At 40.2% G+C, this 15,824-nt stretch overlaps 2 protein-coding genes across 2 annotated transcripts; both read left to right on the forward strand.

Annotated features, from left to right (window-relative positions):
• Positions 1-6,216: 6,216 nt before the first annotated feature.
• On the forward strand, positions 6,217-10,405 carry LOC131246910 (LOB domain-containing protein 2). Its single transcript, XM_058247376.1, has 2 exons — positions 6,217-6,790; positions 10,371-10,405. The coding sequence occupies exons 1-2, from the start codon at positions 6,217-6,219 to the stop codon at positions 10,403-10,405; spliced, it is 609 nt and encodes a 202-aa protein (XP_058103359.1).
• A 3,371-nt stretch (positions 10,406-13,776) lies between these two features.
• LOC131245310 (pathogenesis-related genes transcriptional activator PTI5-like) lies at positions 13,777-14,529 on the forward strand. The gene has a single exon (XM_058244672.1). It carries the CDS (start codon positions 13,835-13,837, stop codon positions 14,333-14,335), a length of 501 nt encoding a protein of 166 aa, XP_058100655.1. The 5' UTR covers positions 13,777-13,834; the 3' UTR covers positions 14,336-14,529.
• The last annotated feature ends 1,295 nt before the right edge of the window (positions 14,530-15,824 follow it).

Raw genomic sequence — 15,824 nt, forward strand, 5'->3', positions numbered from 1 at the left:
AGTTCCTTCACTGGGAACCTAGGTGGGGCCCTCTGTGATGTTTGTGAGAAATCCACCTCATCCATTTGTGTTTTGAGATCATTTTAGGACAATAGGCCACAAATGAGGATTGGATCCAATACTCAAGTGGGCTGAAAACGTGAGGATTGAATGTCCACGTCAGTTGAAATATTCGTGGGGCTACATAAGTTTTGAATTAGACTAATATTTGTGTTTTTAGTTCATTCTAGTAGGAATAACGTTATGAACGGTATGGATGGCATGTAAATATTACTGTAGATCCCAGTGAAGTTTCAACAGTAGGAATTTCCGTAGCCAACTTTTCCCTTGGTGCGGCCCACTTGAGTCTTGGATCCTGCTCACTTTTGGTGTAAAATGCTAAAATGAACTCAAAAAACGGATGAACGAGATGGATTTTTAATGAACATCACGGTGGGACCCACCTAGGTTTCCAGCGCAGGAACTTCATGCGAAAGGTTTTGGCAGGATATCCGCGCCGGAGAAGGGATTGGCTACTCCCCTGCCACCGGCCCGGTGGTTGGTGGTCGATGATCTATGGGTCCACAATGATTCATGTGTTTCATCTAGAGGTGTGCATTTGTGACCCGATCCGGCCCGTTCCGAACAGAACCGACGGCCAATATCGGGTCTGATCGGGTTGTGGTTTCCAGATCCGATTTTTTTTCAGGTCAGGTCCGGATAGACCTCTGTGCGGACCGACTCGACCTGGATACCCGAATCGATGGGACCCAAACTGCACCAAACAAACCCGAACCGATAGGCAAGCAGGTAGTATGAAATATATTTTTTATTTTTTACCCTAATTTTCCTAAAAATGGATGAACGATGTGGATAAAACATATAGATTGCATAAAACATGTTGATCAAGTCATGAGAACACAGATGAAGGGAAAAAATAAATATCGGCTTGATCGAAAAGTTTTATGGCCTACATAACGTTTTTAATGGTCAAAATTCATTCAACATTGTTTTTTATAATGTGGTCCACTTGAGATTTCAATATACCTTCTTTTTTTTTTTTCTAATGACTTAAAAAGATCTATAAAAATAGATGGAGGGCATGGATGAAACACATACATCATGATGGGGCCCACAGAGCACGGACGTCCGGTGGCCAAGGGAGTAGCCAGTCCGTTTCCAGCAGTAATACGTCTGGCCACCTCGAGCTCCGTGTTGTACGGACGGTTCAAAGGATATCAAAGTTATGGGCCCCACAGTGATGTATTTATTATATCTACACCGTTCATATACTTTTAGAGATAATTTTAGAGTATTATGCACAAAAATAAATAATATCCAAAAATCATGTGGCCCACACCACAAATAGCAGTAGAGAATGATTTTTACTGTTAAACCATTCGTGTGGTCCACTCGATAGTTAAATCTGTCTTATTTTTCGTCTCAAGCCTTAAGACAAGCTTGGAAAATGGATGAACGGTTTTGATATAATACATACCCTATGATTAGATCTACAAACCTTGCTCACTTGGATTAAGAAATCACCTGTACAGCTCTGGAGAAAGGCAAGTAAAATGATTTTCGTGAACTGCACGTCAAAGATTTAATAAAAAGTTAAAAACGCGGTATACATTAGATAGGAAGTTCTTTCATACCATGTGGGGCCCACCTTGATGTGTATATTTTATCTAAGCCGTTTATCAATTTTTACATATTATTTTAGCCATTGAGTACAAAAAGTAGGTATATTAAAGGTTAAAGTAGACCATATCACATGAAACAATCTAATTAAATTTAGATATCCGAATTCGACCCAACCCGATCCGACTTGATTTTCCAACCCGAGTCGGACACTGTTCGAGTCACGAAAACCATGCATCGGATCTGTCCGAATCATATGACCCAGATCCGGGCACGGATCGGATCGGATTCGGTCAAACCTGTAGAATTTCGGATCAGGTCAAGTTGAACCTAATCCGATCCGATCAGGACCGATGCCCAGCTCTAGTTTCATCCATTTTTAAAGATCATTTTAAGAATTTATCCCAAAAATGAGAGGGATATAAATCTCAGGTGGCCACACCACAGGAAAACATTTAGGTTTGTATATCCACCATTAAATCCTTCAAAGGCACACTGTTCTATTTATTTGACATCCAATCTATTGATTAGGTCATAAAGAACAAGATGAAGAGAAAAAACAAAGATTATCTTGATCCAAAACTTTTATGGCCCTCAAAATTTTGAAAAAACAAAGATTATCTTGATCCAAAACTTTTATGGCCCTCAAATTTTTTTTAATGGTTGACGTTCATTCAACACTGTTTCCTGTGATGTGGTCTACTTGAGATTGGGATATATCTCATTTTTCGTCTCATACTATAAAATGATCTAGAAAAATAGATGGAAGGCATGGATGAAACACATACATTAATGGTGAGGTCCACATAGCACCGACCATCAGCCAGTGGCTGGTGGCAAGGGGAGTAGCCGTGGGCTCAGCAAAGTTGTTTTGAGTTACGGGAAGCGGATTGCGTAGTGAGTAAACTCTGTGAGGTCCACCATGATTTATGTATTTTATCCACTCCGTCCACCTATTTGCCCAGATAATTTTATGGCTTAAACACAAAAATGAAGCATATAAAATGTTCAAGTGGATCACACTACAGGAAACAGTTGAATTCAATTTCTACCGTTGAAAAATTCTTGGTGGCCACGGAAGTTTTGGATCAAGCTTATATTTGTGTTTTCCCTTCGTCCATGTCTTTATGGTCTTATGAACCGTTTGGATGACAAATAAACATCACTGTGCGTGCAATAAAGGTTTCAACGGTGGAAATCATTATCCCCACTGTTTCCTGTGGTATGATCCACTTGATCTTTGGATATGCTTCGATTTTGGGCTCAACCCCTTAAATTAGATGGAAAAATGGATGGACGGCGTGGATAGACCACATACGCGCAACTGAGTTTACTCAGTACCATAAGAGCGTAGTGAGTAACTCAGTACGCAATCCGATTTCTGAGTTACGATGGAGGTTTGCGGCTGGAGCGGATTGCGTGGTGTGCAGCACTCCACTGACGTACGGTGTGTTGACGTAGCCGAGTTCTATGTGGCCCACGATGATATATGTGTTAAATCTATACCGTCCATCCATTTTAAGAGACCATTTAAGGCCATCAACCTGTAAAAAAGGCAGATCCAAAGCTCACCACACCACAGAAAGTAGTGGAAACGATGACATCCACCGTTGAAACCTTTTTAAGGCCTACCATAATTTTTATTTGTCATCCAATCTGTTCATAAGGTCACAAAGACTGCGATGAATGGAAAACGCAAACATTATATTGATCCAATACATCTATGGCCACCAAGAAGTTTTCAATGGTAAGCATTCAATCCCCACTCCTTTCTTGATTGTGGTCCACTTAAGCTTTGTATCTTCCTTATTTTTTTTAGCTCATGCTTAATAGGATCCTGAAAAAATGGATGGACAGCATTGATATAACTCACAGAATTTGGCCACGTCAATACACCACCAAAGTCGGTGGTGTGTGGCACAACACGCAATTCACTTTCTCAGCGCACGACCTTGCGTACTGGGGACATGTACAATTTTACATGGTGGCCCATCATAACAACGCTCAAATCACCATACTCGGTGGACCAGCTGATGGACAGCCTGGATATCATGCTCATGTGCCACAAGTTGGGATGCCTTATAAACACGTGTGCGCATAGCAAATATTTTGTTATTTTTGGAATTAACTACTTTAGAATTAGAAACCTTATTAAAATAAATCTCTCTAGCTACCCACCTGGACTACACAAGTGCGTGCTAAGCAAATATCTATATAACAGGTTGATTTTATGTAATTGAAATTTTACATATAGAGTAATAATAGAGTAATTTCAGGTGCGTTCTATATTGTTTTTATTTTTTAATTATCATTTTTATCATGTTGACTTATCCTATCTTTCTTGAGTTTTAAGATCAGTCCACTGAATCAAATTTGCCACGACTGATGTTGATGAGTCACTCCCAGCTAAGTTAAGTTGGGCCAAGTCACCGTAATTGCGAGCGGTTCGGATCTTCTACGGTCTGCATTATCACTGACATTATCGATACTATTACATGTAGTGTGTGATGACACGACCCAATCAAATGGCAACAAACAAGAAATTTCTAGTCGTAACAAGCAGATTATGTGGATTCAACTCAGAAAAAGTCGTGATTTAAGTCAAGGTGGATGAGTATATCCAAGTCATGTTAACCATGATCATCATCCTTCCTTAATATGCATGAGCCTTAGCCGCCTCAGGTTTTAATCCAGGGGTAACTCACTTCTACTCTTTTCCTTTGTGTTTAGCTAATCAGCCAGATTTAAAGCTGTACCGCACACAAAGCCTAAAGGTTAATTTGGGCGCTTGTATTTGGATTGCGTTGGAAATTAGACAGCAAATCAAGGTGACTGTGAATCCCCAATTGTATTAGGCAGCTAGTATTTGAATTCAATAAAATTCAAAAATAGTAATGCATTGGAATTTTGTAATATGTTTACAAAAATTTGAATTTAATAACTAATCGACTTTTATATTCCAAATTAGTATACATATTTGAAAAAATAATTATAATAAGCTCATTAAAATATATACTTTGGAAAACGAAAAAACAAAATTTCATGCAATGGGTGGGCCACATGCATAAGATCATACAAACGACTCACCAATGTTTTTCAATCATCCATATTTACATGAGAGACTTCAATTTATAATGTAGGTCCAATGCACATTGTCAAAACAACAATCTGTTGTGATAAAATGGATAGACGGAACAGATATATCATATACATTGAGATGGTATCCTAAAATGGCTACTACTACTTTTGAACCGGTTTCCAAGAAGTGAAATTCCCGTGAATATTCAAATAGGCGAAACGGTAATAATCACCCATTTCCAGGGTATTTACCTTTTCCCGATGAAACGATGAAAATCAAACAGGCCCTTAATAGAGCTTCTTCGAATCCACGAGAGACAAAAGCATGAATAATGTCAAATAAATTCAAAATAATTTGATTGATTGATAAAAATTGAAATTACAACCTTTTAAATAATGAGCTCAAATTTAAGATGGAATTTTAGATTTAGACTTTACTTCCCTAAAAACATGGCTTATTATAAATAGTAAACTGACTATTTATAGACAGCCTCTTTTCCTAATAGACTTCATGATTTTCAACCAAGTTTAGCAAGTGTCAAATTTGGCTCAACCAATTTATTCTCCTACCTTTTCTAACCCATTTTCATGTTGGGCATGACTTTTACAAATCAAAGGATTAAAAGTTATACTTGAATTAAAACTTACTATTTATATTGAAAGCGACTTCTGCAGCTTAAGAGATCAAAAGTTATATTTGAACTAAAACTTACTATTTATAGTAAAAATAAAAATAAATGAGACTTTTGACCATTGATGGCAAATCCAGCATGGGTAACCCCACCTAGCAAGATTAGTTTGCTTAAGTAGGTTCTCATACCTCAAAATCATATATAATATGTCAAAAAACTAATTCCAGTTTATGAGATAAAACTGATTTAAGGTTCCAACAATTCCCATAATTTCCGCCTCCGACCCGGGCCTTCTTTTGTCCATCTTTGTAATGAAAGTGTCTGTGACCCGCTCTACATTATCTTCTTATTACATTAATAATATGCAATACTCTAGTGGGCTAAAATGTATGGGTTTCATTTGTATTCATTAGCATCATCATATGGACCGTTCATTAGGTCCCGTCCACTCTTCAGTGGGTGCCTTAAGACATCTTACCAGTCAAATCACCCAAATTGTCCAGTCAGGGAAGTAGACCTAATGAACGCAGTCGGACCAAATACATGATTTAAATGCAACTACGTGCATGGAAAAGCTTGGAAAATAGTAATCCAACTGGATAATATATTTTTTAGTTATATCTAGATAGCATAGCTCTCCCTCTTCCTGTGAGCCAACTGTAATGAAATTAACCTCCACAATAACCATTCTTTTATCTATGGCATTCTTTATGCATGTGGCCCAACATACATGCTTTTGGTACACTTATATTTCTTGATATTTATATAAATAGCTTTCACAATAAGATAGTTTTATTTCTCTCATTTCATTTCTTTTCCCAAGTTTCTAAAGATTTTGAATATTTAGAATACTGATAAAGAGAAGCTACAGTTTTTGTATAGGAGAATGGAGAAAGATGGCAAGGTTCATCAAGCTTGTGCCTCTTGCAAGCATCAAAGAAAGGGGTGCCGGCCTGATTGTGTATTGGCTCCATATTTCCCTGTGGAGAAGACCCAGAAATTCCAGGCGGTCCACAAGGTTTTCGGCGTAAGTAATACACAGAAGCTAATCAAGGACCTTGATACGAAAGAAAATCAATCCAAGGCCGTCAGCTCCATCATCTGGGAAGCCGAGTGGCGGCTTCTTGATCCAATCAATGGATGCTGGGGAGAATACAAGAAGTTGCTTGAAGAAGTTAAGATGCTAAGGCGGAAAATTGCAAATTGTCCGATGTGCAGCGGTGCCATATTCAAGCAAAATCCATTCGGGTGGACCACTAATAATAATATTACTAATACCAATATCGTTACTAATAATAACAGTTTTGGGTATGCTAATACAAATGGAAATTTGTTATTAGAACCTCATGCCACATCATATCTACAGGGGTTAGAAAAGAGCTCGCAAGGAGGAGATCCTCTCAGCATTAGGTGTACTCCACACTCCATGGATGGACTTAATCAGCACTATTTCATAGAAGGTACTGTGGTTAATTTACCTGAATATATTACATTTGGTATTTTGTATTTATATCTAATATGTAAGACTTTTGCACTCGTGTGTGGAACACATGTGATAGATTGCACTCATGTCTGAAATACGTGTGACAGATTACATTAATGCTTGGATCATTAAAACATGACTCTTGAGTTAAATGGCTCTAGTGTTGACCTATGCCCGTATTATAGTAAACCTTGTGCTAGACAAAATATACGACTAGAGTTATACACAAGTCGAATTAGCTCGATCAGTTTACTCAATTCGATTCAGAAAAGTTCAACTCGCCTCAGCTTGAAATTAGATTCCGACCGAGTTGAGCTGATTTTTGGAGCTTGAAAAAATTTTGAGTTAAGTTCGAGCTTGCCCAAGTTCATCTCAACTCTGATCGAACCTCAACTCAAACCAACTCAAATCGAATCAGTTCGGTGACTCGATTATTTTGATATATATAAATGCTACTCGCCGGGTGTTTGATGTTTGATGAAATGACTCAACGAAGTGTTGGTGAGGAAGGAATAAATATGTCAACTGTTTGATTTTGATGTTGTTTGTCGAAGTGTTTGGTTTTGATGTTGCTCTCCTGGTGTTTGATGAAATATATATATATGTAAAATGTTATTACTGTTTTGCATTATGTGAGAAATTGAAAATGCATTCTGACTGTTTTAGAAAATGTTGAACTAGCTTGAACTAGCCCGAGTTGTTAACTGAACCGAGCCGAGCTAATAAGACAGGCTAGAGGACCAAGCTGAGTCGAGTTCAAGCCAGGGTTAACTACTGGCCAAGCCGAGCCATGCCAAGCTCGACTCGTGTACAACTCTACATACCACACATTTGTAGGACATTTGATCCTTGCAAAAGGTTTGGATGATGTCGAAAAAACTTCATCTGAAATCCATTTATCAGGTGGGCCACCAAGCTATTGAAATCAATGGATGGCCAATGATCTAAGCCAACATTCAAGTGTGGCCCAATTAATGAGTGGATTGTCTTGGGTTTTTTGCACTAGGTGGATCATCTTGATGTTCAAACTTTTGCATGGTTCGGATGTCGCGCAACTTTTGAGACTTGTTCAGTTGATCTAGAAACTCACAGAGTCCTCTCTTTTTTAAACTCGTATGAATGTAGGTCAGTTTAACCATGTGAATGTGAAGTCAATGGATGGTCCACTATGGGAAGGAGGAACATAACTGCTGCAAGAAAGAATGGGTCTCTCTCTCTCAATTTTTTTCATAGGAAATATTGGACGGCTTCCCTTCTTTCATTTGAAATATTCTCCATGTGGCTCGTCCTGTAATGCCGAACTTGATGTTGGAAGTCGTACCTAACTCCGGACTTTTTCTTGTTTTTAAAAGTCCTTAATGACTTTAGCATGTTATGTTGGGAGTCTTTAAGGCTTAGGTTTTTTAAGATACATACAGTACAATATATGGATATATAATTCATACACCATGAGCATGTATTCCATTTACACAGTAATTTCTCTTCTTGTCAAATCTCAGCTATGTAATGATATTTAATCTCATCAATAGTGGTAATGTATTTCTAAAAGGGTAAGGAGATGCCAATTACCTTGGATTCTACTAACTTATGAGACTATGGTAGAAAGGGAAAAATTATCAAATTCATGTAGAAAATTTTTAATTTTTCTCTGCAGCTTAACATCTGACGGGTGCATATGACTTTTTCCATTGGACAATCTTAAAAGTTAAGAAATCTCTTATAACTTCGATTATAGATAATTTACATCCTTTATTGGTGAGTGTGTACAATGATCCAAGCCATCCATTCGGACAGACACATCTCAGGTACCAAACTGCCAAGAGCCCACATTGAAAGACTACCTCTTGGTAAATTACAATAACTACTAAGTGTCTTTATTTCAAAATTAGCTTGATCGTAGGGTTGTTGTCAATGTAGGTTTGGCCAATGGATTACCAGAGAAGCTGCCTTTCTAATGGACGGCCTGGATCAAGGAGTAAATTCACAAAATCCTTATTGACTGATTACCTGTGTTTAGTTGGGAACCAGGAACAGATCAAACACGGCATTGACAATGTAAGCATGGCTTTGGCCAGATGTGTACATTGAATCGAGACCATTGTAGATTATTTTACTGTCCACGTTTTTCAATCGGATGAGATTTTAGGGAGATAACCCGTGCCCTGAGGGAGGGTAGAGTTTCTCTGTGCACCATGTTGTCAGTGTGATACCTTGATGGGGGTTTCCCTAAAACCAACCGGAAGATTTTTGGACATATCCTTGTTAAATATACCATGTTTATGGTTGGACCGTAGAATTACAGGCCATTGATCAAAGGGTTTAAATATGACCATCTACAAGATTTTCAATCAATTACCCATCCACAGCAGAAACTACGAAATCAACGGTTTGAATCATTGGATCAACAAATGTATGGCCCCACATGTTAGGGATTTCAAATTTCACGTGAGGCACTGAGAGCGCTGGATAACCTTTTCTGTCGGGCCGTAACTGTGGGGTCCACCTTGATGTATAATGTGTTGTATATCCACACCGTCCATCCGTTTTTCCAGCTCATTTTTAGGCATCATCCAAGACATGAAGCATATCTCAATCTCAGGTGAGCCACACCACAGGAAGCTGTAGTGATTCAACACACACCATTAAAAACTTCCTAAGCCCACTGTAATGTTTATTTACCATCCAAACTCTTGATAAGGTCACATAGACCTAGATAAAGGGAAAACACAAATATCAACATGATACAAAACTTTTGTAGCCTAGCTTTGAAGAAGTTTTTAATGATCAATCGTCACTACTTCTTGTGGTGTGGTGCACATGAGATTTGGATCTTATTTCATTTTGGGGCGATGCCCTACGATGACCTGACAAAAGGAACAGACAGTGTGGATATAAAACATATATATCAAGATGGGCCCCACTGACCAAATCCACTCCCCAAACTTTCAAACTCGGAAAGAGCATGGCCATACATGCTCGAGCACACAGCCACCCTACCCTATATATCAATTAGCAATTAGCAAAAGGTTTGGATCACCCAATCAACCTGATTTCAGCAATATGCCCCACCTTTAGTGGGGTCCACTTTGGGAGTTTTGAACCATGGTACGTATCCCACATGTGCATTGGCAGTCTGCATGAGTACGAAGGGCCATGCTCCGCAAACCCATAAAAATAACTTTTGGATCACGCACGAACAAGAATTCCATGGGATGTCGGAGGACCTGTACAGTTCCTACCAAACTCTCTATGATCCCGTCCCATCCTTTCCTCCAGCACTTGCGATGACCAACCCCACCGGTAGGCGGTAGCTCAGCGCATTAAATAATCGGAGTTCGTCTTGCCTACCTTACCGGTAAGGGCGACCAGCGTCTGGGGCCCATTGGCATGCAATCTGGACCTTTTATCCTCTGGATGCTATTTTGGATGTTTCATGACCCAGTATTTGCTTTTAAAAAATGAACGTGACTGTTAATCTGTAGAGTCGAACCTGAACCACTTCTTCTTCTTTTTTCTTTTTTTCTTTTTTCTGTTCTTTCCTTTTCTTTTTATCACAGACCAACTACGCGAGGGGCGGGAACAGATTAGGTGAGACCCCGGACTCACCCAAGACGGTGTGCCGCTGTGGGGCCACCTTGCTTTATGTAATCTGTATCCACGCCGTCCATCATTTTAAGGCATGGGACAAAAAAGGTGGCCCAAGTGTACCATACCACAGGAGACAGGTGGCATGGTATTGACCCTACTTTTGGTATCTTCTAGGCCTGCTATGATGTTTTATTTGCCATCGAAACTTATTCATAAAGTTGAATGAAGGGTGGTAAATATAAGTTCATCCAGAACTTTTGTAGCTCTTCGAAAAGGTTTTTTGTGGCTCTACGAAAAGTTATTTTTTATTTTTATTTTTGTTTGTTTGGGTTAGCTTGTTAGTGCACGCCCATGTTAATACACACTCCGTGTTAGCCACCCTGTTGGGGATTGATACCAAGACCTCAAGTGTTAAAATGAGGTATCTCCACTTAGTCTGCCAGTTGAGCTATGGATCCGGGTGTGTGATCTGGTTCACTTGAGCATTCTATCTACCTTCTTTTCAGCTCATTTCCTAAAATGATATTTCAAAATAGATGGGCGGCGTGGATATAATACAAACATTATGGTGGCCCCAATAGAGGCCCTTACTGGACCGTCCGTCTCTAGGTTGGCACCGGTGGAGGTAGTACCCAGTCCCCGCCGGACTATCATTGCGTCCTGCTCCCGCCAGTCTCTACCTCCGAACGGGCAGCTATGTGGGCGGCGGGCTCACCGTGATGTATCTGTTTATGTAAGCCATATATTTCTTTTTTTCGATCATTTTAAGGCATGAGCACATAAATGAGGCAGATCCAACACCACACCGAATAGTAAGCTTGGTTGCATTAAATGCTAGATGCATTAAATGTAAAAGTCATCTGAGGTGTGGTCCATCTGAGCATTAGATCTGCCTCCTTTTTTTTCGTGCCTTAAAATAATATGAGAATAGGGATGGACGGCTTGGATAAACAGATGCTTCACGGTGGGCCTGCCCACAGAACTGCTCGTTCGGGGCTAGATACGGGCGGGGTAGGACGCAATCCCGGTCCGTCCCCGCCGCCCCATGCGGTCCGGGGTCTCACCTAATCCGCTCCCACGAGGGCCTATTACTCTTTGCATGCCAAGCGCACTCGCGTAATTACACTTTTCGAGACTCCACGCTCATGTACACCAATTTCCCACAAGAAAGAAAACATCCAACCCGTTCATCAGATGGGCCTCGTTCTTGCAATTCAGGAAACTGTAATCAAGCTGCCATTTTGCACAGATGATCACGTGTACAAAAGAATATTCGGCTAAAAGATATCCATATGTATCTCAAGAACTGCGCTGAGCGGCTCTGATTGAAGTGGAATTTACAGCATGCATTCCGCACGATGAACGGGTTTGATCTTGAACAAAGTGAGATAAGTCTGCACGTGTGGCATGTGAAGAAGATAGGTGCACTCGCGCGAGTGCACATGGCATCTCTCGTTGCGTGGGTATAACAACACATTGAAAGTTAATTATAAAACACGTGAAGAACGTGGGCCCAGAAGATTCGAATCGACGACCATGATCTCTCGGCGAAGATTACCGAATCCCCTGATGGGTGCGAAGTTTATTATGTTCGCGTGAGATGGGAATAAAGATTTTTCATCTCATTCGAAAACGTTAAACATCTAGCTCAGATCTAGACCACACATCGTATAAGCCCCATGTTGTTAATTCCCTTGTATAAAAATAAAACCGGTCTGCTTGTCATATATTCCACAGTTGTACAATGAATATGAACCGTTGTTCTTCTTACAAATCATCCATTTTTCTCATAAAATTGCGGCCCATTCGAGGAATTGAAGAATCTTACTTTTCGATCCAGGAACAGACTCGTAATCTATAGAAGATCAAGGGTCTGGATTCATCATAAGTATGTCCAATTAGCACCTGTGCTGCGATGGCTTCGATCGAATTTACGCAATCGAATACAGTTAGCTATCCTCAAATTCCAACATCAGGCTTTGGTCAGAGTTGAAGTCATCAGCCAACGTCACTCGGGGCGCCCATTGCGTGGGGAACCCGACACTACGTAGCTACGTGGTGTAAGTACTCTGTGGGGCCCACCGTGATGTATGAATTTTATCCACTCCGTCCATACAATTTTCCTGATCATTTTAGTAAATGATATCAAATTTGAAGCATATCCAAACCCTAATTGAACCACACTAGAGTAAACAGTCAGGATTGAATGCGATGTGGAAAACTAGAGCCCTCAGAAGTTTTTTTAATTTATCAAGATGATATTTTTCTTTTCTTTTCAACCAGGTATTTGTGAGTCTGTGACCTTACGAACAGGTTGGAAGACAAATAAAAATCATTGTGTGCTTTAAGAAGGTTTCAACGGTGGACACCATTATCATCATTGTTTCCTGTGGTGTGGTCCACTTGAGCTCGGATATGTTGTAATTTTAGGTTGATACCCTAAAATGATATGGAAAAATGGATGGACGGCGCAGATAGAATACATATATCCCTATGGTCCTCATAAAGCCCATACACCATGTGGCCACGTGGTGCTAGCTTCACCACGCAATCCGCGTCCGACAAACACCACGCTACCTGGAAAACGCTTCGCCCTGCATACCTTTTAAAATGACAAAAATGCCATTTGTGTTTTCGCACTGCTTATCTTACCCACCGCGGACAGCAATCGATCTCCGCGGCCTTAGATGTTTTCTTTGTGAAATCTTCATCAATCGATCTCCGCGGCCTTAGGATGTTTTCTTCGTGAAATCTTCATCCATGAGGTAAAAGAGAAGAAAGTTTTCTGATTAGAGAATGTGGCGTTCAATTCCAAAATTTGCTAGTAAAAGATTCAATTTTAATTACGCATACACGAGCATATATGTCTGGGGCATGCTAAAGTCCTATTTCACTTCATCTGTACTTACTCTTTATAATCTCATGTGTCAAAATAATTAAATTACTTCATCTGTACTTACTCTTTTTAATCTCATGTGTCAAAATAATTAAATTAAAACTAAATAACAGATGAAATTATACTCGCATATACATTTATTAACAAGGGTCACCTCATATCTCTTAGAAGGGAATTAATACCTGATTGAACGACAGACAGCTATTAGAATATGAAGTGTTACCATCTGAGCACGTGGACCCTAGTCAGGTACCCGAGTCACGAGGACAAAGACAGACAAAACAAACTCCGGAGACTAGAGAAAAGGCATTTGTGTAATATTTTGAAAAGATAATGGCTAACACGTTCTCTTATTGATAAAAACAAGATTCTCCCGTATAGAAAAATAAAGAAAGAAAAAGCTAGTCTTTAGTCTTCACTTTTCTTCTATTTTACAATACGGACCACTTGCCATTTCATTTTCTATTTCCATTTAAATACTCAAGAAGAAAGCAGACACGCAAAAACAGAGAATCAATCAAAAGGAAGAGAAAAGGAATGGTTCCTTCACTTCAATCCTACAACAAATCCCCCAAACTCGAATTCGAGCTACCCCTAAATGAAAACGACTCTCAAGACATGGTCCTTTACCAAGTCTTAAACGAGTCCATGTCCATGAACCAAACCAACCGAGCCGCACCACCCAAAGGTAGGATCCGGTCCCAGCCAGGCGTCGAACCAAGACAAGGTGTCGGCAAGAAACACTACCGAGGAGTCAGACACCGTCCATGGGGGAAGTTCGCGGCCGAGATCCGTGACTCATCACGGAACGGAGCACGTGTGTGGCTTGGCACGTTCAACACCGCCGAGGAGGCGGCCATGGCCTATGACCGGGCCGCGTTCCGGATGCGTGGTGTAAAGGCACTGCTCAATTTTCCGCAGGTCGTTGTAGACGGTTCAATTCCTCCATCGATTTCTAGTGCATCATCATCTTTGGAAGTTTCATCGGGGGTAGATCAAATGGGACCTGGTGATCCGACGGTTGATGTTGGATCTTGAATTGTAGAGAAGTTGCTTTGTAGATGTGTAGTGTGCCATGGAGAAATGAGACATGAAGGGGTACATATGTAGGTAGAGTTTGATTGAGGGTTTGGTGTTGTATATACAAGAGATGTAGTTGAAAATGTTGTGTTTTATGAACTGTAGTTATGTTACGAAAAAATATGAAAGTGTATGTACCTTTGTGTTAATAAGATGGGTTTGTTCATGTTCTTCTTTTTTTTTCCTTTTTTTTTAAGGGAGATGGAACGTGGAAGATAAGCTTTTGATAAGGTTTTATAATAGATTAATAATCAGATACAGCTATGTTTGTTGAATCGACATGCAGTGTTTTTTTTTTTTTCCCTACCATCATGTGTCACTTGTTTGCAACATCCCAGCCGTGAAAAAGGTAGGGTGCGTTATAAAGATCGCCTGGGTTGTTATATCATTGCGTTGATCCACCTTTTGCTATTAAAAAAAAAAAAAAAAAAAAAAAGAGGAAGAAGAAGAAGAAAAGAGGATAGTTGTACCATTGAAATCGATGTATGGAAGATGGTCTGACTCCACAAAACTCCTAGTGAGTATTTAATTTGAACACGAAGCTGGGCAATGCTAGAGTTGTATTTGACTCAAACCAAGGGAAATAAAGCAATTTATGAAGAAAAAAGGTTATTCCTAGAAGATAGTCTATGTTGATGCAAAAATCTGTATTAGCCTCCGCCAAGCCCTATGTGCTTGAAACGAATCCTGATCCTGCACAGAACGGTAAACAAAGGAGACCCTGGCTCAAGCAGGGAACCCTCCGATGCCAAAGTCAAGCTAGGGAAACCGGGTCTGGTATTTATACCTGTGGATTGAAGGGGTCGTTGCCGTTAAACTCGGCACGATCTATTCCATCTAGCGGGTGTTACGCACACGCAAATATTGGCCATTATCCTTAGATCGGGCACCGAATTATTTTCCTATATGCCTTATTGGGTTGTACCTCTGAACGTGATCTTCGGCCACAATCCTACTCGAGCCAATCCCGCAACTCAATTATCCCAGCCCATGACGGGACTAATTACCTTATTCGGACCTCAGACTCATCATATCCGAGCCCATGGTCGGATCTCATGGTCAGAATCCACGGTCGTAGCCCATGGTCAGATCTCATGGTCAGTATCCACAGTCGTAGCCCATGGTCGGAACCCACTAGGAATGCCCGTCTTGGACTTGGTCTCTGGCCTCCACGTCAAAGATAGGGTTCGAGACTCCAATCCAGGGCCGTAGTTCGGAAGTATGATCGGCCATGATATAGCACTATTCTTCCGAGGCTCCACTCGTTGGTTTGGTTTGCTCGAGTGGGCCCTTATTGGTTCAGCTCAGATTTTTCCATAACAGTCTAACTCAACTACTTAACCATCAATTGATAAGAAATTTGGCAATTTATGAAGGGAAATGTTATTCCTTTAAATGAATTCTTTCTACCTTAAAAAGATAATAACTTTTATAAGAACGATAACAG

Source organism: Magnolia sinica, chromosome 5 (genome assembly GCF_029962835.1).
Source record: "Magnolia sinica isolate HGM2019 chromosome 5, MsV1, whole genome shotgun sequence".
Classification (NCBI taxonomy): domain Eukaryota; kingdom Viridiplantae; phylum Streptophyta; class Magnoliopsida; order Magnoliales; family Magnoliaceae; genus Magnolia; species Magnolia sinica.

What these genes read in the sequence shown, in the direction of transcription:
- LOC131246910 (XM_058247376.1), top strand. Translation starts at nt 6,217, where the DNA reads ATGGAGAAAGATGGCAAGGTTCATCAAGCTTGTGCCTCTTGCAAGCAT. An exon ending in TCAGCACTATTTCATAGAAG is followed by an intron (nt 6,791 to 10,370) that starts GTACTGTGGTTA and finishes TTTTTATCACAG; the next exon opens with ACCAACTACGCGAGGGGCGG.
- LOC131245310 (XM_058244672.1), top strand. Translation starts at nt 13,835, where the DNA reads ATGGTTCCTTCACTTCAATCCTACAACAAATCCCCCAAACTCGAATTC.